General features: G+C 45.7%; 1 protein-coding gene across 8 annotated transcripts in view; it reads left to right on the top strand.

Moving 5' to 3' along the window:
* RUNX2 (RUNX family transcription factor 2) overlaps positions 1–25,704 on the top strand; it is a 317,078-nt gene that overhangs the window by 229,591 nt on the left and 61,783 nt on the right. For 4 of the 8 annotated variants that reach the window (XM_077317592.1, XM_077317576.1, XM_077317583.1 and 1 more), the window contains one exon: positions 14,593–19,914. The exons of the other annotated variants lie outside the window; for them this stretch is intronic. In XM_077317592.1, the coding sequence (XP_077173707.1) occupies positions 14,593–15,071 (479 nt within the window). In that variant the 3' untranslated portion in view covers positions 15,072–19,914. Of the gene's footprint in view, positions 1–14,592; positions 19,915–25,704 lie in introns of those variants that run through there. 8 annotated transcript variants of the gene reach the window in all.

Below are 25,704 nucleotides of genomic sequence, written 5' to 3'. Positions count from 1 at the left end.
TAAACCTGGCGGAAGAGCTCCGTTTTGCAGGCCCTGCAGAACGTTGAAAGCTCATTCCCGCAGCTCTCCCGGGAGCTCATTCCACCAGGTCGGGGCCAGGACTGAAAAGGCCCTGGCCCTGGTTGAGGCCAGGCATGCTTCCCTAGGACCAGGAATGACCAGCAGATTTTCACCCGCAGAGTGCAAAGCCCTGCGAGGGGCATAGGGCGATAGGCGGTCCCTCAGGTATGTGGGTCCCAACTCGCGTAAAGCTTGTATGTATGTATGTATGTTATACATTTTTCTTTGCAAGTTTCCATAACTTTAATGGCTGGCAATTATGAAGAGAAAGGAGTTGAGCCAGTAATAATCTTAAATATTTCAATACTATTCATGAGTTATCATTATATGTATGACTCTTGGGTTCTCTTGTAGTCATAAGATTGATTAAGAACGATGGGCCCTCCCTCATAATACACTTTACCAACTAGCGACGCCATCCCCACCCCCTTGGGCGGCTGCAGGAGTGGGAGGGATTTAGCCATCTATCTTGGTTGGGGGGTTTGGCTGGTTATGGCGGGTGGGCGTTGTAACGGGCTTTTATATTTGATATAATCCACCTTGGATCTATGGAAAGAGGCGGGCTACAAATCCAATAAATGAATGAATGGATTGATAAATAAATAAATAACAATAGAGAAGTCCTCCACAGCTGCCCGAGTAGATAGCTCCCAATAAGTGGGAGGGAGGACAGGAGCATCAATTGGTAAGACTACTCTGCCTGCCTAATGCTGTGCCCATCTTGACATGGTGTTGACAATGACATGCCCACCTTCCCAACTCTGGATGAGGGGGTCTCGCTTGTGTCTTCAGGTCCAAAGCACAACAGGATTGTATGGATAGGCTGCTCCACAGCTCTGAAGAAGATCAGCCTTTCCAGAGTAGGAAGGGAGGAATATTTAGCATAGTGAAGAATTTGTGAATCCCTGACCAGCAATCCCTGTGATGGTTCAGTGAGACTGTTCTCTTTGCAGCAATGTCTTCAAGTTAAAATATACTGAGGATCTATACAAGTTCTTTAAAAACTCCAGACATGACCAGACTAAATGGGAAAGGGCAGACAGTGGATACACGAAAGAAAGGATCTTATAGACGTTCTAGCCTATCTTCTGCTTTGCTGAATCCTGTGACCAACAAAGCTTCATTCTGCGTACCAGATTTCAAAGCACAAACATTTCTTCAGATACTTTGGAACAGTAGTCCCCAAACATTATCAGTGAGGGTCAGGAATGTGTTTCCAGGAAGGGCCAATTAGAGCTGACATGCATAAATAACTGAGCAGTAATATAGCTAAGACTGGATGAAAGCGATTGGTAAGACCTGTGAATAGCAGCAAATTAGCATGCAATGTAATAAAGGAGTTTACAACAGTTACAAGAACCGAGTGACATTTGCATGTGTGGTGATATATGAAACCAATATCTCTATTAAGCCCTGTGGGTTCCATTGTCCTGAGTGTTGTAATAACTTGTAACTCAGCAATCTCTCATTCTGGTATGTTTCTGAAGTTCCTTTGCAATAAAATAGTATCTCTGAGGTCACCCACTGAAAGTACTGTCATCTGTAGCAGTGGTTCCCAGTCGCAACCCCATTTTGGGTTGCTTGGCCCCTTCCCCAGGGTCACCAAGTTGCCTGCCGCCACAGTCATGGGCTGCAGGCCACAGCGACGGGTAGCAGTGGCAGGCCATGGCGGGGGGTGGGGGCAGCGGGCAGAGGTGGGCGGAGCCGGTGCCCAGCGGAGGCAGCGGAGCCATGGCAATGGCTGCCTCCATGCCACCTTAATTGTTGCATCCCTGCGCATGCACCCGCACACATGCTGCCACCTCCACTGCAGCCGCCGCCGAGTTGGGGTCACCGAGCAGGTAAGGTTGAGAACCGCTGACATATAGGTTTGTCAGTTTTGTTATTCTTGATGTTAGATTTGCACCCATTTATCCTTTGGCCTTATGTAAGAACCAAAGGGTGTTGGCATTTAATGGCATATGTTAAAAGATGAGGATGTGAATGAACCTGAGATGGTGTAGATGATGTTGTTAGATCCCATGCTTGTGTTATCTGTGTTATCTAGTAGCCAAATTGATATCGGAGTTTATTGCAAGCTCTGGTACTGGTGTTCATGTTCAAATTAGATGTTTTATTGTTTTGGGTGAGGAGTTGTTTAAAACTGGGAGGGGCTGTCTCTGGGCAAGTAAAGGTTTATCCCCCAGTACTTGTGAAAAAGAACTATCATTATCCCCCTAGAGGTTGTAAGTCATTAATTATGTGATGAATTATTTTGAGAACTGTATGTGACCACTAGTGGTTTTCTCTTATTCTCTATTTTTGGTCTTACTTGCAACAGGTTTTCTCTGGGTAACATTATGGCTTTGTTAATCTGTCTCTTGACTTCATCAGGTGGATAGTTTCATTCTAAAAGCCCACAGGGCTTAACAGAGATATTGGTTTCTTCTCTCATTACACATGCTAACATTATTCAGTTCTCACATCTGCTGTAAACTCCCTTATTATGCTGCATGATAATTTGCTGCTATTCACAGGTCTTACCAAATGCTTTCATCCAATCTTAGCTATATTTACAGCTCAGTTATTTATGCATGCCAGCCTTAAGTGGCCCTTCCTGATACCCCCCTCTTCACCTTCTACATAATGTTTAGTGACTTCAGTTTCAGTGTATCTGAAGAAATCTGCATGCCCTTAAAAGCTGATACTCAGCATAAAACTTCGTTGGCCTTAAAGGTACCCCAGGACTCGAACATTTTCTGCCACTTCAGACCAACGTGGTTACCCATCTGAATCTATTTTGCTGGATCTTGTGATACATCTGGCAGTGTTATGGTGTTGAGGAGGTAGTGGTCCTTCAGTTGTTGGCCATGGCTGCCACCTCAAAATGGACTCATGATGTGACATGCTTTGTCCTCTTGCACCCTCTTCCAGCTGTGGATTTGGAACTCCTGTTGATTGTATTGGATGATCTTCCATGCTTTATTCTATTCAGAGTTCCCTTCTGTAGTGTTCAAAAATCGGAGGTAGAAGACAATGAGAGCATAACTTTGCCTTTACCATGGTGGTTTTGTTCTGTTTGACTGCTGGCTGTTTCTTTCCACAACTCTCTTTGGTACCATTTTTGCATGTGTGGGCATGCAACCGCCCCCCCCCCTCAGAATTCCATCAATAAGCCCTGGACCTGTTTGTACTGCTGTATTGTTATACCGTTATATTGTGCTGTTGTACTGTTATCTGGTTACAATTCTTAGTTGTTATTATTATTATAAGGTTATTCACATGCTTTTATAGACCGTTTTATGTATTGTTCCTTGTTATGGTGTAAACCGCCCTGAGCCTCCGTGGAGGGCAGTATATAAGTATGACAGATAGATAGATAGATAGATAGATAGATAGATAGATAGATAGATAGATAGATAGATAGATAGATAGATAGATAGATAGATAGATAGATAGATAGATAGATAGATAGATAGATAGATAGATAGATAGAGGGGGCTCTAATCTGCATGCAGGGATAAGGGGCTGGTAATCCATTTTTCTACTCAAATTGCTCCCTCGGAGCTACTCCCCGCTGGCTCCCCGGCAGCTGAAAAGATAACCCCCTCCTTCCCCATTGCCTTCCCAGGCTGCTTGTGGTTGGAAATAGATTTTGAAAGAAACCTCAGAGGAAGTCAGGCTACATCTCATTTGGGCATGCAGCGGAGGTCTCGGGACACATGTTCAGGGTAAGGCGCTGCTCGCTGCCACCCAGGACTCGTCCCCCCCCCTGCAGTAAGCACAATAGGCTGCAGTTTGGCATTTTTCATTTTACTGCGTCCCGGGAGCTACCGAGAAGCTCTGGGAGAAGGTTCCGGGCTCAAAGGTGTCCCATCTGAAGAGCATTTGATTCAGTTTTACACAAACGTCAATTCATCATTTTATTTGAAATTCTGAAAATGATTTTAATTGACCGCACATGTTGTTGGATAAAGGGGCCTTTCCCTACCTCCCAACCCACACACAACTGCACAAAGTGTGGGGAGGGGGGGGGGCTAATTAAACCACTGGCCGGCAGCTGCTGAGACATTAATGTCTCTTCCCTGATTTATGATAAGAACACTGATATTAAGGGCTGCTATTTTTAAGGCTGAAAGGTCTTTTTGGGGAGGGGGGTGACAGTATTTTGGTAGCCATGAGTTATGAACGTCTGCATTTGTGTGGGTTTAATGAAATTTAAATAACGGTTTGAAAGAGTGGATTTGTCCCTTCCCCCATCCGATCCCCCCCTCCCCCCGGCTAATCTGAAGCACGCCACCACATCTAAAGCCCCTTGGCTCATTACGGATTTCATGGAAACGGATTCTCTGAAAGTGTTTCCATATGTGTGTTCCCAATATATCCCCGTCCTCCTTGCTAAATAAGAGTACAAAATCGTGCACGGGGCTGGAAATGGCTTCAGGATGTGACAGAAGAGTCACGTGATCCCCCGTGCCACAGTGGGTGGCCTTCTCCAAAAGGAACGGTGCTCTGCAGACCGGCTTCTGTCCTGCAGCAGATTCAGTTTCAAAGAGGATCTTCTCTTCCCTTTGCTTAAAAAGTGTTTAATCAAGCTCTTAAAGCATCAAGGCCATTTTCTTTTCCAAAAAAACAGGAAGTGGGGGTGGGCTGGGCTGGGCTGGGCTGGGCTGGGGGGGGGGGGTCTGTTATCTGAATAGGATTGTGATGACAATAGTTTGTTCCCCTGCCTGCAGGGATCGAACAGTGGTATTTTGTTTTACAGAGTGATTTATAACCCTGGGAAGCAGTGCAATAATGGGCATTTCTCTGTAAAAATTAAGTCAACTTCTGCCCACAGGGTACACAATTTCTCATATCCTGCGTTTGTGTAGGAACTTCTGTGCACTGTGAGATGTTAATAGCAAGCTCGGTCTGTTCATATCTGCGTCTTTGAAATCCCAATGGAATTTGGCCGAAGATGGTGGAGGGATATCCTTAGATGTTCTCTTCATTATTCAGTAAAAAGAGCTGGTTCAGTTCTGTAGGGCCTGCAAGACTGAGCTCTTCTGCCAAGTTTTGGATTGGGGCCAATCATTTATAGCAGGAGTAGTCAATCTGTGGTCCTCCAGATGTCCATTGACTACAATTCCCATGAGCCCCTGCCAGTGCTGGGAATTGTAGTCCATGGACATCTGGAGGACCACAGGTTGACTACCCCTGATTTATAGCATCTAATAGCACAACCCCGCCCCCGAAACACCCCACAAAAACAACTGTGGGAAACAGGACTGTGCTACAATAATGCAGGGGTGGCCAAACTGTTCATGGACTACAATTGCATAATGCTGCATGATGTTGGCAAGGGCTCATGGGCATTGTAGTTCATGGAGACTGTGCATCCCTTAGCTCCATAATGTATAAACACTGTACATGCATACTGTGCTTTCCAGAACATCAGAGAAAATTGATATATTTTAATAACTAATCAAAAAGCCCATTGCATGAAAAAATGCAATGGGTGCTAGCGGCCCCCGGGAAGGAGAGCGGTTATGGGGGGGGGGAGGCAACATACGTGGGCGGCTGGATGGGACAGGGAGCGGCACAGGGAGCGGAACGACGGGGCAGAAAGGCTGGACTCGGCGGCATTCACTTGCAGACTCATCTTGGCTTTGGCAGGGGGGACTCCTGAAGAAAGACGTGCGGGCGGTGAAGTAAAACTCCTCAGACCAAGGGCCCCGAGGCGTCCCGTCCGCTGCCAGGACTCAGCCAGCAGGCAGTTCCGGGTGCTGTCGCAGCCTCCTCGGGGGCATGCCACAACCAGCGCGCTAGCGAGTTTCCTCAGAGCAGGGCGGTCCTGGCTCAGCCAGCACTGCCTCCTGCCCGGACGTCCCCTCCTACAAGCTTCCCTGGGCTGCCTCCTCTCAGTGACCTGCCAGGGGGCGCTCGCGTCTCTCATTCGTTTTGAAGGTGGAGTTTAACACCACCTCAGCAGGTCCGCACGAGCTGCCCTCCTTGCCGCCCAGGAATTGTCTGGGCGGATAGGCCCGCTGGAGCAGCGGAAGGGTGGACCACGGGTTCCGGTCCCGGACAGTGCCGCCCAGCTGGCACTTTCCTAAATATTAAAAGAACCTGTGGTGAGGATTGTTACTTGAATAGGAGGGGATTGTTTAAAGATCCTTTCATGCTGGATGTTTGTGATACCCTAAGGCAGGGGTATCCGGGGAATGGTAGAGGACAGGAAGGCCTGGAGGATCATTGTCCATGGGGTCGCGATGGGTCGGACACGACTTCGCACATAACAACAACAACAACAAAGGCAGGGGTAGTCAACCTGTGGTCCTCCAGATGTCCATGGACTACAATTCCCAGGAGCCCCTGCGAGAACAAGTTCAACAACAAGCACATCACCACCCTGCAGGCATATTTTCTAACAAAGAAACTAAATATTGGACGGAAAAGAGTCAACCTTGCAATATGGGATACAGCAGGTCAAGAAAGGTTTCATGCACTTGGTCCTATTTACTGGCAGGAGCTCATGGGAATTGTAGTCCATGGACATCTGGAGGACCACAGGTTGCCTACCCCTGCCCTAAGGAATCAGTTTTTGTAAACAGACAAATCCTAGCTGCAGTGGCTGAAAGTTATAAACGTATCTGGTAGTCTTCTTGAAAGTCCAAATCACTGGCCCATTCTGCACTTGTTGGATAATGCGCTTTCAATGCATTTTAGAAGTTGATTTTCCTGTTCCGCACAGGAAAATCTAGCCACAAAAGCACAGTGAAAGTGCATTATCCAATGTGTGCAGAATGGGCCACTGTCATTCATCGAAGTTAGTATATACAGAGTACATTGTTCTAACATGGCTGAATGTTGAGAGCCAAAGGGCTGACAGTCATGGGGCATTTTGTTGCATTGTTTTAAATAAACCACAAACGGAGCATTTAAAGTGAGAAAGCAGCGTCAGCCAGAATGCGTAGATTTCAGTGAAGAAATTAGCATGGCGCACTCTAAACTTTTTGATAAAATATTCAGACTTCTGCATCAAAAGAAGTACAGTTACGTGCAATTGTAATTTCTCAGCAGATTTTAAAAAATAATAATGGCATTTTGTACAGAGAGGAAATATATTAATGGGATATATTGCCTTTTCAGTGTAGAGCCAGTGTGGTTAGACTAGGATCTGGGAGACCAGGGTGTAAACTGCACGGAGCTTTTATTCCAACCCCAGGTCGATTCAGTCCCTGCCCTCTACACAGAATGCGATTTCCGTTTGGATTTGGGGCGATTTTAATTTTCCTTCTGCAGCAAGAAGGATTGATCCGGAGTGACCCTACCTTTATTGTCCGATATCTTGGAGTGCTTTTAATGCTCAATATATTATAAAATCGCATTGTTTTGAATCTGGGCTCTCCTCCGTGGTAGAGGACCCGTGATTGGCTACAGGTGGTCATGTGACAAGCCTGCCTCAAAGGAGAAGCCCCTAAATTCTCTCAACTTCTGTTGGCCTTGGATTTATTTTTGTGCCTTCTTCGTCCCCCCCCCCCCTTCAAGAAAAGAAAGGATTTTTTTCCTCCCTCCTCTGACTTCTTGGATCCTCTCCCCCCTTCAAGAAAACAAAGAAAGAGTCTCCATTTGCCTCCCCCCTCTCTTCTGAGCCTCCCTAACCACGTGCAGAAGACTTTCCTGTTTCAATGGGGAGGGAGGGGGGGAGAGAGGAAGACCCGAGTTCAAAGCGATCTGAATTCAACAGGATTGACAATGGAATAAACAAAGTTAGTGCAGACTCTGCCCTGGGTTCCAATCCCCACTCTGCAATGGAAGTTTGCTGGATAACCTTGGGCTAGTCACCCTCTTTCAGCCTAACCTCTCTCATAGGGTGGTTGTGGGGATAAAATGGAAGAAGAGGAGTTGGTTTTTATACCCAGCTTTTCACTACCTGAAGGCGTCTCCACTACCTAAAGCAGCCTACAAATGCCTTGCCTTTTCTCCTCACAACAGACACCCTGTGGGGTAGGTGGGGCTAAGAGAGCTCTCAGAGACTGGCCCCAGGGCACCCAGTTGGCTTCATGTGAAGGAATCGGGAATCAAACAGGATGAGAGTCCACTGCTCTTTATCCACTGCACCAAACTGGCCCTCGGTGGAACAGAGGAGAACATGTAAGCTGCTTTGGGTTCCTATTGAAGAGAAAGGTGGGTGTAAATAAAGAAAACAAATCTTTTTAGGTAGGGTAGAGCAGGAGTAGTCAAACGGCAGCCCTCCAGATGTCCATGGACTACAATTCCCAGGAGCCCCCTGCCAGCAAATGCTGGCAGGGGGCTCCTGGGAATTGTAGTCCATGGACATCTGGAAGGCCGCCGTTTGACTACCCCTGGGGTAGTGATCCAGTGATCAGTCCATTGCTTTAAGCTTTACACAACCATGGCTCTATACTTCAACCAGCTACAGAAACAGTACCAGGATGATGGGAAGAGCCCATGTAGGAGCACTAACCAGCATGCCCACTGTACGTCTTCTCTCTGGATTGCACAGCAAGCTGTGAACTATGGTTCAAAAGTCTCCCTCCCTCCCTTTTGCCAAGCAAAAAGGTAGTTGATTTCTGGCTTTTTAAAATTTTAGGCAAGGCATTCAGTCCCTTGACATTAGTGGTTAATCTGCAGTCAACAGTTATGATGCCGTTCATCGGTCACTCCAACACAAAAATCCAGCTGCAAAAGGACATTGAAAGTGCATTTTCCAATGTGTGCAGAATGGGCCCGGATAAAGCAGGACGATGTATGTTGGTTCAGCTTAGTTTGGCAGCAGTGTAAGGTACTTCAGCTTGATGTAGTGGTTAGGAATGCTCACTTCTAATCTGGCAAGCCGGGTTTGATTCCCCACTCCTCCACATGCAGCCAGCTAGGTGACTTTGGGCTTGCCACAACATTGATAGAACTGTTCTTACGAACCGTAATAATCAGGGTTCCCTCAGTCTCACCTGCCTCACAGGTTGTCTGTTGTGGGGAGGGGAAAGGGAAGGTGCTTTGCGATTCCTTCTGGTAGAGAAAAGCAGCATATAAGAACCAACTTGTCTTCACCTAACCTTAGGTTGCAGGCAGGACCGGTTTATCCATGTAGTAAATGTACTACAGGCTCCACATGGTGCACTCCCCCATGAATCAAGGGCATTCTTTTTCCTCTGTAGGGACACTTGGAGTAACACCCTTTTTCATGGGGGGGGGGCTCTGCTCCCCCCATAATTGTATTCTGCTAGGGGCCTACAAATCTTGAAATGGGCTTTGGTGCTATGGACCCAGCAAATCACTAACCATTGCTGGTTGCAGGGCATTGAGATAGACCACAAGTTTTCCTTGCACAGATATCCAATGCAATTATTTGACCATAGATAACCCGCTCTAGAGGGGAGGGAGACAGAGGGCGCTGTTGGCATTGGCTGCTGCTACTTAGTTTATTCCTGGGGGAGGGCAGATCTTCCTTGCAGCCCAGGCTCAACCAACAACCTGGCGGAAGAGCTCCGTTTTGCAGGCCCCCGCGGAACGCCGAAAGCTCCCACAGGGCCTGCAGCTCCTCCGGGGGTTCATTTAAACTGCAGCGGGCTTGGATACTACTATAATAAATAATACCAATCAAACAAAAAGAGCCTAATCTTTGTCGCTAAAGCATTGCTTTAGAGATGTGTCGTTTCCCCTTCATCTGTGCCAATGGTTAGTCACGAGAAAGATTGCTCAGGAAGGAGATATTTGGCAAAAACATGTTTCTTTAGAGATATGCCATCAAGGCAGAGAGGTCCCCAAATAAATGCTTCCCTTGCATCTGATAAGCTATCTCTGTGACATTGTCACAATGCAAGGAATGTTATTGTAAAAAGGCATCTTGTATGTGAGTAATGTTTCAACAGCTACATCAAAGAGCATCTCTAGGCAATAAAACTTCCTTCTCCATTTACAGTAAACACACTGTTTTGGTCAGAGAGGTAGGATGGTGTGTTTGTGATGATGAGGAATAAAAATAATTTATGGGTGCCACAACCAAGCCTATTCCTCTGGGTTGGGAAATTCCCAGAGACTTTGCGTTGGAGCTTGCAGAGGGCAGAGTTTGGAAAGGACAGAGACTTCAGCAGGATGTATTGCTGTATAGTTGTCTCTCAGGCAGAGGTGGCCAAACGTTGGCTCTCCAGATGACCATGGACTACAGTTCCCATGAGCCCCTGCCAGCACTGCCAGGGACTCATGGAAATTGTAGTCCATGGACATCTGAAGAGCCACCATTTGACCATCTCTACTTTTGGGAAACTGTTCACCATAGCCTTGAGATCTCTTGTCCTTCCAGATCTCCAGGCTGCACATGGAGGTTGGTAACCCCTCACCCCCAGGAAAGTTGTTGTAGCACTCCATGAGCATTTGGCTTGGATTCCAAAGAGCACTTCCACAGGGGGAATGATTTCTCAACGTGGAGCACAGTTATTTCACTGCTTCACCTCCAAATATCCCGAGCATTGTTTCAGCGGTTATTTTGGCCTGCAATGGTAGGGTAGAGGCAGAGAAGCCCTTCTGTCTGGGAAAATGATTGTGGCCTCCAGGCCCTTATGTGAACAATTTGTAGAATCAGACTTGGGTCATCAAACTGCTTGTTTGGGCCCATGGTAATTGTAGTCCACGGAGATACGGAGAGCCACCCTTTAGACACCCCTGAACCAGAGGCTGTTTTATACTAGCAGGGGCAGGGAGGATTTGTTTTTTGTCTTGTGTTTTTTGAAGGGGGAAGGCTTTTCTTCCTCAGGACACCTTAAAGCAGCCTCTAATTCTCTCTGGGGCTTCATGAATAACTTTGACCTCTTCCTCACCGGTTGCGCAGCGCTGCTGCTGGGCATCCACTCTGGAGCAGGTTGCCCCGATCCTTCTGGACTCCAGATGGGGGAGCATTTTCCTCACTGGACCCCGCCTGCCCTGGACCTGTGCCTCTGGATGTGGTAGCCAGGGACACGAGTTTCTGCTGCGCTGCCAGGCAGCGGGGGCCAGTTTTTGATTTTTAAGAATAGGATATTGTCTTACAATTTCTGAAGTTTTCTGAGATGGACCCTGGGGATGATGGGGTTTCAAGAGGGCAAGGACCCCAGCAAGGTAAAATCCACACAACCCACCCTCCAAAACGGTATATTTCCTACAGGAACTGATCTTTGGAGATCAGTTGTAATCCTCAACAATCTCTAGGTACACCTGGAAATTGGCAGTCCTTCTTCTTCCTGCATCTAGAAAAAGAAGAAGGTTTTTATACCCTGCTTTTCACTGCCCAAAGGACTCTCCAAGCAGTCTACAATCTCCTTCCCTTTCCTCTCCCCACAACAGACACCTTGTGAGGGAGGTGAGGCTGAGAGAGCCCTGACAGGGCTACTCAGTCAGAACAGCACTATCTGAGTTGTGACGAGCCCAAGGGCACCTAGCTGGTTGCATGTGGAGGAGGAGCAGGGAATCAAACCCAACTCGCCAGATTAGAAACGGCTGCTCTTAACCACTACACCAGGGGTAGTCAAACTGCGGCCCTCCAGATGCCCATGGACTACAATTCCCAGGAGCCCCTGCCAGCGTTCGCTGGCAGGGGCTCCTGGGAATTGTAGTCCATGGACATCTGGAGGGCCGCAGTTTGACTACCCCTGCACTACACCATGCTGGCTGTATACATCATCAGGACATCTAATTCTCATAGTGAGCATGATAGATACTTAAATCTAGAAGTTGTAAATACTTGACCCCAGAGCAAAATAAAAACATGAGGAAAAGACGGACGTTGGCTAAATATTACCCTAGGTTAGGATGGCGCCATTTCACAGTATAAGACTCCATAAGAGGAGTCAAGGATAGACTCCCCTGAGGAAAGGTTGCCTGCTTTGAGAGAGGCGTGGTTAAACAGTCACTGGGAGTTGACTGAACAAACAATCATTTTAATTGTGATGAGTGTATTGTTGTTGCTTTAAATGCATCCGCTAGTAAATGCGAGAGTGGTGACTGGATCAGTCTTTTGTTGTCTGTTTCACAAAATGCTTCTTGACCAATGAAATGCTCAGCCTTGCTGATCGCAGAACTGAACTTATTTCTTTGAAGCACGCAGCAGTCCTCTGGACCAGGGTTCCCAACCTTGCTCAGTTCCTTGTGGAACTATTTGGAATTACGACTCAGGATGGCAGAACGAGCTCCTAAGCGTCAAGGAGTGAACCTCAATAGCAAGTCTTCGACATTTGAGGCAGAAGTTGTATTTAACAATATGTTCATTTCCGGGTTAAAAATGAACATACCGTTTAAAAATATTTTCTTGCATGCATACAGCGTACCTTCAGTTATGCGGTCAAGAGACTTGTGCTGTGATGACAGTGGCTGTCAAATCAACTTTAAAAAAAAGTCTACACCAAGGGTAGTCAAACGGCGGCCCTCCAGATGTCCATGGACTACAGTTCCCATGAGCCCCTGCCAGCGAACGCTGGCAGGGGCTCATGGGAATTGTAGTCCATGGACATCTGGAGGGCCGCCGTTTGACTACCCCTGGTCTACACCAAGGGTAGTCAAACGGCGGCCCTCCAGATGTCCATGGACTGCAATTCCCATGAGCCCCTGCCAGCACATGCTGGCAGGGGCTCATGGGAACTGTAGCCCATGGGCATCTGGAAGGCCACAGTTTGGCCACCCTTGGTATAGGTATCGGGGAATTCAGTAGTGAAGGTGGGGGAAAAATAGGTGAATGTCACTATACTTGGACAGCCTGCAAAATTCTCATCTTGGAACTTAGACACAGCCTATCTGAGGTCATTATTCTGTTCAACTCTGTGAAATGATAGAGAAGATTCTCAGATTATGAAATGATAGAGAAGGAAAATGTTCACCGAGTATTTATGGAAGAAAAGCTACAAATAGATAGGAAGTAGTCAGTGCTTTTGTTGCGTTTCGCGTCATACCTTGAGTTTATTATGAAGCACTTTTCCTCCTCTTAATCTGCCTTGTCTCTTCCTCCCATTGGTCGGGTATAGAAATAACACTTCCCCATCCTTTAATGATGGTTAAGGAATCTCAAGTGAGCCAGTGATCATGGAGTCCTTCAGCCTAGACAATCCCCGAGTTTTCTCTTGTGCTTTAGCCAAGGTCACTGCTGTGTCTGCCTGATCTTAAGCCAAATTAAACCAGGGTGTGCTTCTAACCTGAGATTTATAACCAGCCTTAAATCAACAGACCCAGTAAGCACTAACCATACTTATTCTTGAAGCAGCCAAAACAGACCGAGGCAGGGAGGATGGCAAGGTAATTTGTTCTGGTGAATGTCCAGATTTCTTATCCTTTTAACTGATTAAACCACAGCTAGTTGAAAGCATTGTTTCAGTGCTTTGTAGCACATTAAATGGTTCATGTGTGTTTTTCACTATGCTTTTTCTTTTTCTCATGACTGAAGTGTTTCGTAAAAATCCACTTTACATTCTGTCCATGGGTTGGATCCCATGGTTCATCTCCAAAAAATGGAAGAGATTTCCATCAGTAGAACAACGCATTCTTGCCTCCCTACTGCTGCAGTAGTCCCAAAAGATCCCTGCACTATTCCTCGTTGGGGACAAGGGACCCCAGGGGAAAACATCAGGGAAGAACTGGAGATCTGCAGTAAGGAGAGAGATTGCAAAAAGCCACCCCCTTTCTCAGTAGTGGAAATCTTACACGGGATCCAACTTCAATTATGGATGAGCTTTGGCTCAGTGGCAGAGATTCTGCTGGGCATGCAGAAGACCCAGGTTCAATTCCCAGCACCCCCCAGTTAAAGGGATCATATTGCAGATGATGTGGAAGACCTCTGCCTGCGACTGGAAAGCTACTGCCAGCCTGTGTAGACAGTACTGAATGTGATGGTCCAGTAGTCTGACTCAGAATAAGGCCACTTCATGTATCCATGTAACCATCCATGTATACTGTCCAACACAAACAAAATTAGACTTACTTTTGTCCTCTGAACGTTCAAAATGTGTCCCTTCCCCCCTTCCCATAATGGATGATGAAATCATGTTAGGATACAAAATAAGATTCCCAGCCTACAGTGGGCTCATGCATATAAAAAACATGTACAGGACCACCTATAGAATATCTAGGCACCAGTGCGGTAGGGCAGTCCAGGTTTCTAGCAGAAGAAGGCTGGCTTCATATACTGCTGAAAAACCGAATGTCAAACAATCGGCTTCCGTTCCTATTGTTTTGGTAGGTATCAAAGCAAAACCTGTATGATTTTTTTTGTTGATCGATATGGAGGCTTGGGGTGGGTTAGGACCTAAAAAATAGGTATAGCTTCAAATGCCTATTCAGTGGTTTTAGCAGCCCCACCCCACCCCATATTTTGGTGGTTGTGGATTCTCTGAAGTTACATGGAGCCACCATTTCTATGGGGTACAATTCCACATGGTGTATATATAGTATGATTTGCTGTTCTTTTGGGGAACTAAAGAAATGGGTTTTTCTTTTCTTTTCTTTTTTTAAAAAAAGTTATATCATCACTTGTAAGCGAAAAATGGATATTTACAGAATTTTCCCCCCATCTTTTGTTACAATTTTTAGGTGCTTCCGAGCTGGGCCCATTTTCAGATCCCAGGCAGTTTACAAGCATTTCATCCCTCACTGAGAGCCGCTTCTCCAACCCACGAATGCACTATCCAGCTACCTTTACCTATACACCGCCAGTCACCTCAGGCATGTCATTGGGTATGTCGGCCACCACTCATTACCACACCTACTTACCGCCACCTTACCCAGGCTCGTCCCAAAATCAAAGTGGACCCTTCCAGACCAGCAGCACTCCATATCTCTACTATGGCACTTCATCAGGATCATACCAGTTCCCCATGGTGCCTGGGGGGGACCGCTCCCCCTCCAGAATGCTTCCTCCCTGTACCACCACGTCCAACGGCAGCACACTATTAAACCCTAACTTGCCTAACCAGAGTGACGGCGTGGAGGCTGACGGAAGTCACAGCAGCTCCCCAACAGTCTTGAATTCTAGCGGCCGAATGGATGAGTCTGTCTGGAGGCCATACTGAAATTTTATCCATGTGGCCTAACGTATGTGAGCAAAACAAAGAAAGAAAGGAAAGGAAAAGAAAGGGTTAGCTAATTATAAAGTGCCTGATTTTTAGTAGATTCTGTTGATACGTGCAACTGTGCAGCTGGGGATATTAACAGCTAATTGTATACGTATAGTATAAGAATCCTAGTTCCAGTCAATGTGGCACAAAGCACATGTTTTCTTCCCCCCCCCCCCCCTTCTCGGGAATGTTTGCCCAGGTTTTATATATTATAAAGTAACAATTCGCACACCAAAAAGTGTGTGCGTGTGAGTGTGAGGGGGTTATGGCCATTTTGTCCGCACTTGTAAAAAAAAAAAGAAAATTAGCGAGTTCTTTTGCCAAGCAAAGAGAAATGGACTCCTGCTAGTTATTAAGGCAAAGCCTGTGCTTTATTTGATTTTCAAAATAAAAATGCCTTGAGCTTCAGGTACGGTTGCAGCCTAGCAATGTATAGGAGCCCTATGCATGCACAGCGCAGTTTACAGCTTGTGTTTGTGCCCATAGGAGCACAGCTTCCATATCTTCCAATATCCTCAGAATTACAATAATTCAGTCTTACCAAAGCATTGCACCAGGTGAACTTTCTAAGGTGCACTACTTATTCTGCTTCGGAAGAGCATCCTACAAGCGATCAAGACAGCCTGGTCTGTTTTCTGTTATGCATTTATGTGACTGCTTTTGCCTTAGTCAACCAAAACAAAAACAAAAATCTTGGGTGTAACACATAAAATCACTCTTGAAAACCAAAACCTTATTTCTTATGCAAGAAAAAAAGAATGGCAATATATCTTACACTAAAACAGTATAGATAGTATGCGTGTTTGGCTATCTTGTTTTATTTTATTAAGTTATAAATGTGTAAAATTTGAGGCTGTTTGGGGGAAAATGAGTCCTCATATAATTTTAAAGAAATATTTATAATTATTTAATGATCTTTGGTCCCTTTAAAGTTTTCTTAATGTAATGATATACTGACTTTGGTCTCTAAAAAATGGTTGTTTTTAAATTGTGACAGTCTTTAGTGACACAATACTTCAAGACCATAGCTGAACTCTGAAAAGCAGTTGCAGTGATTTTTTTTCCTTAAAAAAGAAATGTTTAAAGGAATTTGGATGTAGCACATTGTCTTAATTTATGAAGGAGATCTTCTTTTGGATGCCTTTGGATGTTTGGTTGCTTCAACACAAATTTGCCTTTTTAATCAATCAAACATTCATTGGATATGAAGGCGAAAATTCGTCTTGGGAAATTTCACTTCAAAATTTAACAGGTAGGATCCAAACTGCTGTGAGCATTGTGTTCTGCTCACTTATGTTAGTTTTTCAACTGTGCTCCTCCTGCAATTGCACCCCCTCAAGAGTCCCACTTGAGGTCAGGTGTCCTGAGGAAGAGCAGCCTAAGGCATTGCCCTCTCCTCCATGCACTTAAGGAAACACTCATTTCTCACATTTTGATCGACATTCAGATCACTTGGGAACCTCCCTATAACACCAAAGAGGAGTTGTTCAAGGTCAGACTGCAAAATGTCATGGTTCCCCCCCCCCCTGAAAAAAAAAATGGCAAACCTCTTCCAGAAATTATACATCCCAATCATACAGCTCTTACCTAGCTAGCATCAAATGCAGAGTCAAGTTGATTCTTCATTTTTTTAAAAAAAAGTTTAACCTTTCAAGAGAGATGGCAATCATGTCAAAAAGGAATAAGCACAAGTAAACCACTGCATTGCGGATCTGCGGGCTCAGCATTCGGCAATATTTATCTGCTCAAGCTGGAATGCTGAACAAGAAAGTCACTTTAAGGCCTCTTTGCTAGTTGGTGATCCGCGAGCCCCTCTAAGACTCTGAATTCATCTGTCCACCACCCTCCAGCCTGTGTTGCCCAGAGGACAAGCTAGACTCATTGATGGTCAGCTGCCTGAAATTCAAAGCTTTCTTTAGAATTCTTTAGAATTTTATAGAGCGATAAGATCGCGTTATGCCTGGAGATTGGAATCTGCTTCTAGTCCTCATTTCAGGAGGACGTGGGGCTGGGGAAGAAACAGCCGGTTATAGCTTGATGGTTTTTAAAAAGAACTACCAACTTCCCAGCTTCCCTCTTCAACTCCTCTCCTCCTCCCTTTGCACTGCTTTGAGACCAAACTGCCTGCAGCAAACAGGACTGCAATGCTGCCGAAACAAACAATAATAATTCGAGGAGATGCGTCAGCCGCCACAACAATACGGAATGGCGGAGTTGCCAATGCAGTGTAGCATTTGGACAGTGCCACTCTCCTTGCCCATTCAGAGTCTCTAGTTTCCCACAGGGCCTTCCCATGATTGGGGGTGATTTAGGCATGTGCGCTTTGGCGCGGCACAGCCGCCTCGCCAATCACTGAAGCCCAAGGCCGCGCATAGGAAGCCAGTGCCACGGCGCAGAGAGGAGGCTGGCCTCCTACGAGCCGCCTCAGGCTTCGGTGATCTCCGAGGCAGCCGCGCGGCACCAAAGCACACATCCCTAGACTGATTTGGTTTTTTTTTTTAAATAGGAAAAAGGCTCTGCCTTCTAAAGGTTATGATGTACCAAGTGCGATTTGGGTTTTGTTTTTGTTTTGTTTTTTTTGTTATTGTGAGTCAAGAGACACTTTGTTGGTGGGTAGATTTTTCTTTCAAAGATGGAAGCGGCTATTGATTCTATTTATTTGTTGTGGTGGCTTGAAGTGTACCACGGTCCGTTGTATTTTGTTACCTGTAAAATAAGTTTATTCATTTCAGCAGCACTTAAGAAAGCCAGTGTCAGGTTACACATTTCAAGTTTTGCGAGGGGAGGGGGCGCGGCAATGTCGTTCGTTCAGCAGGAGAAAAAGAAAGTGAGCTGCCCGTGCAAAAGCTGTTGTGTATTTAATAAAAAGGGTACTATATTTGTACATTATTTTTTATTGCTGAAAAAGGGCTTTTTAAAGGTTTACTATGTGCATATTAAGTAATTTTTGTAAGGATGTTTTTGTGTTGTTACAGTGGCTGCAGGCAGCAACCCAAACACGTTTTAGAAAGAGTTTCTTGTAAAATTCAAGCACCGCTTTCTGTTCCTGAATCATTTTTTCCCCTTCTCTCTATTCTTGTGTACCAATGTTATAACCTTTCTGTGTCGTCCCATTTTAAAACTGGATACTTTTGGAATTAAAATTCTGAATTGCTCAGGTGTGCAGTTTTGCGTGTCCTAAAACATGTCCTATTTGTGCCCTGTTGTTATCACTGCACAGATAAAATGGTTCATTTTGCATATTTGACAGTTTTAAGCCCATTGACCTCGCAGGGCATAACTCTGTTTAGGACTGGGCTACAAGTCAACAACCAATAATAAGGAGAGACAAGAGAGACTAGCCAAAAACACTGCTAAGGAGAGCAAAGCCCTTTGCAATTTCTTCCATTGTTTTATCTGCAGATGCTTTTCTTTCTTTTTCTTTAGACTTCAGCTTTCAGCTGGGAACTATTTTATTCAGCCTTGGATTGTTCCTAATTCTTTGGTGACACCATAGAAATAAACGTGCTCAAAATGGCTTATGCTCCTACCTTTTTAACAGTTCTAACCAAATCTATCTCTACCAGTTGTTTTGAACTGGCAAACAATCATACCAGGACTGGTATATTTCCCCCGTTTTACCTGTACCACCCAATGTCTCTCTCCTCCATAGTACATTTTACCTTGATTCAGGAAGAGAATGCGTGAAGAGGTTAATACTACAGAATCAAATTATGGGCTCTGATAAATACCTTCAGGATGAGAATAGCTTCTTTGCCAGGGGGAAATGCTAGCCTGGTTTGTAGCTTCACTGATAAGAAATCCCATGTACAAATCTTTCAGAAACTGTACCAAAGATTTATTTCCAGGGGAATGAGTTAATTTCCTTAGATAAAAGGAAATTTCCTTAGATATAAACGCCAAATTTAATCCCTAAATCCTTACTTGTGTGAAGCAGGTCATTGGATTGGGTTTATGGTTGACCCAAGAGCATGGTTTAACACCATACATGAGGGTGCTCCACTGAGCTTTGAGCTCAAAGCAGGCAGTCCCTAGAGCTTGGATTTAGCAATCCCCCCCCCCCCATACTTTTTCAGGAGGGGAATATTTTGCACTGTCAAATTTACCGGAATATCGCTTCATCTTATTGCTGGAGCCCGCCATTTGAGTCCTGGTGAAGTAATGCATCAGGAGTCACAGAAAGAAAAGCCATGAACAAAAAGCAATAATTTAATGCTGTATAAATCTTGAGTAAAGATCAAAGGAAACCGAACCTCTTAAAGTCTCAGAGATACGTTTCATTTCAGCCTGTTCTACCTGACATTTTAGCTGTTTACAGATAATTTCCTGCTTTATTTTTTATTGCAATGCTTTTAAATAGATCAGCCAGAAATCATACTATTACAGTAATTTTATTTCATAGGTACAATGAGCAACATTCCATTTGGGTGTTTTTTTTGCGGGGGAGGGGTTCTGGTTGCTCTTGCTTTGTTAAATATGCTTCACCCATCTTGAATTTCTGCTGGAACAAAATATTTGTAGCATTTCCTGTAAATACAAGCTTTAATTTCTCTTATATTTTTCCAATTGCTGTTGCCCAAGAGTTGCTTTTCATGCACATATTGTACAAACACATTGTTTTTTTTTTCCCCCTTTGTGCTGCAGACAGCGATTGGGGAAGGGTTTACTTTATCTTCAAAGGGACTATTTGTATTGTATGTTGCAATTGTAAATTGAATTTGTTTGGCATTCTCTCATGATTGTAATATTAATTTTGAGGTTTGAATCTCATTTTCAATAAAAGTGGCTTTTTTGTTAAGACTGTTCCTTGCATCTTTGTCTTTTGCCGCATCTCCATAATTATTGGGTTTATGGTTGTAAATAGTTGAGAGCAGACTGGAGCCAGGGCGCACTTATGTATTAAACCAAACCATCCCCTAAGCTTAGAACTCCTTCAGTGTCTGTAACACTGAAATGACTATTTTTAACCATAACATAGAACTGACATGATCTTCACTGTATTTACTGACAACCCTAGTCATCCATTAATTGTGTGCACTCATTGGCTTGATTTCAGGCATAATGGAATATCAGGATTTATTTTAACCATGGTTAGGCCCTGAATCCAAGATTCAGTTGTGGAATAATCACTCCAGCCCTGATTTGCATCAACAAATTTAGACTTCATTGCATTTGCACAGTAGCCAGGAGAGTAGTGCTACGGAGTAATATGTTATATGAAACCATAGCTATTAAACTTATTAAAAGCAGGATTGCCAGGCCCCTGGTATTGGCAGGATCCCTGATTTCCACTTCCCACCACTGTTCAGAACAGCAGCAAGACAGAAATTCATTCATTCATTCATTCATTCATTCATTCATTCATTATATTTATATACCGCCCTCCCCGGAGGCTCATGGGAGGACTAAATTTATTTAAATGATCAGTGGGCCAACCATAAGCGGGCCCACAGTGTGATGTCACTTTCAAGGAAAATTCAGAAGGGATGTCATTTTTCTGCAGAAGCCACCAGAAACTCCAGTTTTACCATAGAGTTTCTGGTGATTCCCAGAGGGGACTCCTCTCCCCCATAAGTGACATTTCACCATTGGCCACCTCTCATGTCCCCTCTAGCATCCCCCCCCCATTTCAGGTCCTGCTTTGATAGCCCCCAACTAACAATAGTTAATGGATTGGCCTGCAGCCAGACAATGAACAAACCTTTCACAAATAAAGCACTTCTGTCTATTAAATGAAAGAATGAAAACGGTGAAATAGTTTTGGGGACAAGAGACATGTATCAGCCCTAATGCTGATGGTAGCCAGAGGCTGACAAAAATCGTCACCAGGCCTGCTTGCATGGGAGTTCCCTATGGTTGGGGCCGAGAACATATGGCCAGTTTTCAAAAAGAAGCAGAGTTATGAGAAAGCACACCATAACCATCACCACTGCTGCCTTGAGGCACATCCCACGATGTGCAAGGAGACTGGGGGACCCTCAGAGCATATTTGGAGGCTCGATCTACATGTTAAATTGGGCACCATCATTCTTGCCTTGGCATGTTTGTGGTGGCTTTTACGTTGACCAGTCTGGGTCCAGATGCATGAAAGTGAAAGGACAGATTGACTCTTCTGTCACTCAAATGCAACCCCAGCCAAGCTGCTTTTCATTCCGGGGGGGGGGGGGGGGAGATGCAGGGATCTCACAAGAAAATCCCTGCTGCCTCAGACGAAGCCCAACGTGCTGTTTCCCAAAGAGGCCAAACAAGAACCCCTTGAGAAGCCTGTCTCCTGGGCATGAGATCCCCTGTGGTCACAGTATTCAGTGGCAAAATGCCTGTAAATGTGGGAGTTCCAGTTGACTATCAAACTAACATATGGATGGGTGGATTGTCTCTGAATGCAGCTAACCTACTTTTAGACCACCTAAGCCAGGGGTAGTCAAACTGCGGCCCTCCAGATGTCCATGGACTACAATTCCCATGAGCCCCTGCCAGCATTCGCTGGCAGGGGCTCATGGAAATTGTAGTCCATGGACATCTGGAGGGTCGCAGTTTGACTACCCCTGACCTAAGCGAATAGCTATGTGTGAACAACACATGAAAGAACCACATACAATCAGCACCCTGGTCTAGCCAGGTCTGTTTTCTCTACTCTGATTGTCTACGGGTCTTCAAGGTTTCACATCACCATGTACTACCCTGTCCTTTTGAATGGAGGTGCATGGAATTGAATATTGGACCTACTGCATGCCTGGCGAATGCTCTACCATGCTCCCCTCCCGGAAACTTGTGGTAGTGAACCCTCTGAATAATCTTTTTTAAAATTCATCGACCCCTGGGGGGATTAGCCTGGGGGGGGGGGACATATAAATATAATAAATTAATAAAAATGATTTTGCACTGAAAATCAGCAGTTGGAAAACAGATCTAACTTTTTCCCATGTATTCTTCTACTTCAATTCTCTGGTGGCACATGAAATGGAGGAGGAACTCTATTTAATGTGCTGTTTGTCCCTGAATCTTCACATCTGGAAACTGAAGAGGCCCTGCTAAAGTCACTTTGCTAGAGCATTCAGTCTACAGCAACCCTTTGACCATGGAAGCACCCCTGAAAATTTTTTCAGGCTTTGAGGCACACTGGAAATTATATCAGCTGGCCATGACTTTCAAGCACATACCCCAGAAGTGCCATGCCTCACTGCCAGGCCCCTCTGCTGCCCCCAAGCCCTGGCTGTCACCATGGTCCTGGCTGGGGCTAGCAGCTGGCTGCCCAGTCAGGCCCCTCTGCCACTCCCCTACCCCAAGGTCCTGGAGATCACCAGGGACCTGGCTTAGCCTAGTGCTGGGTCGTGGCTGGGTACTAAGCTGAGCCAGGTCCCTCTGCTGTCCCCAAACCCCAGAGCTCCCCAGGGACTTGGCTGGAACAGTGTGCCATGGCGCACTGGTTGGGAATCCCTGGTCTACAGTGACATCCAAGCCAGACCCCCCTACCACTCACCTCCAAGCCCCAGAGCTCGCCAGGGGCCTTTTGCGGCCTATTGCCTGGTGAGCCATGGCTATGTACTAGGCCGAGCCAGGCCCCTCTGTCCCCCCACAACCCCAAGAGAACACCTCACTTGTTAAAATCGCACTGACCCAGGCCGACTTACAGTGAGAAGAGCTTCAACCGGCAAAGGTTTGAATGGCCAGGAGTCCTCCCTTTCCCTCCCCCTCTAGGCGCATCATTGGCCATCATTGGCAGAGGCAGGTCAACTTGGCCATATGAGTGGGAAATCTTTCTTTTAAAAATTAAAATAATAAAAAGTAAATCCCCCCCTTCCCAAAAACGTGGCACACCTTGGGGGTTCTGACAGCACACCCGGCACATCGGTTGGGAATCCCTGGTCTGTACTGGCATCCATATATCCCTTTATACTGCTTATTCCTCTAACACAGCGGTAGTCAAACTGCGGCCCTCCAGATGTCCATGGACTACAATTCCCATGAGCCCCTGCCAGCGTTCGTTTGACTACCCCTCCTCTAACATGTATATAAAATGAGGATCCAGCAACAAAGCATAATGCCAGCAAATTTTCTTTATCAAATGTCACTAGGCAGCAATTTAGGCTTTGGTTTATTATGTGTGAGAACAGGGTAAAATCCCCGCAACTGATTGAAAAGTTCTTTATTTAGTAATCCTAGTTGCATTTAGTAATCCTAGTTGCATTTAGCCCTAATTCAGGGACTGGTGAACCACATAGATAAGCAGACCGACACTTGCAGGTTGTCTTTTTGGGTCTGATCCTGAGGATGCCACAAAGTGGTGCAATAACACGGCATTCATACCGTGATAGTCAGCCATGTACGCCGCTAGTGTTCTTATTCCTGACCACCTGATCATCTGTTTTGAGCCTAACTGCTTCTGATCGTTCCATCACTGGACACCATCTGGACACCTATTTGATGGGGGAGATAGATGAGGATTAGGAATGGGGCCTGGAGTTCCACTGGAATTACAGCTCACCTCCAGCCTACAGGGCCGGATGTATTGTAGGGTGGATTCTATGGCATTGTACCTTATTGAGGTCCCTATCCTCCCCAGGGTCCACCCCCCAAAATCCAGAGTTTCCCAATTGGGATTTGGATACCCAAATTAAAATAGCTCACCATTGCATGGAGAGGCCTTCTGACTGAGCAAGTACTTGGAAGGACATCCCATGGATTTCAATAGAATTTATTTCCATGCCCTGACCTGGATGACCAGGCTAGTCCAATCTCATCAGATCTCAGAAGCTTAACAGCATTGGACCAGATGGGAGACCACCAAGGAAGTTCAGGATTGCTATGTAGAGGCAGGCAATGGCCAACCACCTCTGTTCACCTCTTGCCGTTTTCCAGATAGCCCAGGCTAGCCAATCTTGTCAGATCTTAGAAGGTAAGCAGGATTGATTCTGGGAAGTCCACGTTTGCTTCTCAGAGGTTCGTCTCTTGCCTTGAAAACCCTACGCGGTCACCGTTGATTGGCTGTGACTTGACGGCACTTTCCGACAAGTGTTAGAATGGTGACCTAAGGGTTGCTCTTCAGAAATGTTCCTGGGCATTCCAATAGCCGAGGTGTGTTCCTTACGACACTGAGGCCTGCAGACATAATGGACTTGTATCTAATGAAGCACTTGATGAAGGACAAGGTACAAGTTTCTCCTAAAAGATTATTTCTGAGTACATGGGACCCATATGGACGAGCAATTGTATGAGTTAGAGAGTTGCAGTGAGGAGAAGCAAGAAGATGAAATCTTTCTGGGGCAGTTGAGAGAGGAACGTGCCTGTTCCTTTGGTGATCTCTTGGATTCACACTTCTTTTTCCTAGTAGGGGTGCCAACCTCCCTACCTGAAGATGTGGGAGTGGAGCTTGGGTTTGGAGAGGTGGGACCACACAAAGGTATAGAGCAATGGGGTCCACTCTCCAAGGCAACCATTTTCTCCAGGGGAACTGATCGCAATCACCTAGAGACCAGTCATAACCCCAGAAGTTCTCCAGCCCCGACCTAGAGGCTGCCAACTCTGTTTCCTAGATCAACATTGTCTTTATAAATTACATGCTGGCAGAGGTTCATGGGAATTGTAGTCCATGAACATCTGGAGAGCCACAGTTTGACCATCCCTGCTGTAGAGTAACTCTAAATTTATTTCATGGTTCTTCCTTTTGAGTAAATGTCTATGGCAGGGGTAGTCAAACTGCGGCCCTCCAGATGTAGTACATGGACATCTGGAGGGCCGCAGTTTGACTACCCCTGGTCTATGGTATCAGTAAGTCATATCTGTCCCATCTGTCCCACATAATATATTTCTGGTAAGGCCTTGGAGGAGGAATGTGTCTCATGGCTTAAGTACCAGTCACCACTTAACACCCACTCAGGGCGGCTCTCCCACCCCTGAGTGCCTCCTCCTCCAACCAGCTTGCCTGTCTGTCCAGCAGCCAGCCAGTCACCTTCCATTCCCCAGCCCTGACCAACCCTCCTCCTTCCACTCCCCCCTGAGGCTCAGAGGCTGCAGATCCGTGATGTGTGAGAGCTGCCCCTGCCGGTGAGTTCCCTTCCCGGGGGCCTCCAGCCTGCAGCCCTTCCAGGACCTGGCGGGAGAGGCCATCCCCAGAGTTTTCCCATCCCACCCCACCCCACCCAGTCTAGCGCCCATTGTATTCCTGAATGCAACGGGCTTGGCCCCTAATTTCTGAATAACACTTGACTAATTCCTTGGCTGGGGGGTGAACGGTAATGACTGGGGAAGGCACTGGCAAACCACCCCGTATTGAGTCTGCCATGAAAACACTAGAGGGCGTCACCCCAAGGGTCAGACATGACTCGGTGCTTGCACTGGGGATACCTTTACCTTTACCTTTAATTCCTTGGCAGATAATTCTAAGTGTATTTTCAAATTGGGTTCAAAGACATGACATCTTTAAAAAGCAACAACAACTCAAAAAATGGAGTTTTGACTTTTTAGTTTTATTTTAGGAAAACACAAAGGCCTCAGAATTGAAATGAACATTTTAATGGTTTAATTGCAAACATCGCAGTTTTAAAATGTGCAGCTATGCAAATCATAACCTCCATGTTTGTGCCTTAAA

This window comes from Paroedura picta, chromosome 1 (assembly GCF_049243985.1).
Source record: "Paroedura picta isolate Pp20150507F chromosome 1, Ppicta_v3.0, whole genome shotgun sequence".
Taxonomy (NCBI): domain Eukaryota; kingdom Metazoa; phylum Chordata; class Lepidosauria; order Squamata; family Gekkonidae; genus Paroedura; species Paroedura picta.
Note: the sequence above shows the minus strand (reverse complement) of the source record. Positions and strands in the feature narration are given on the sequence as shown.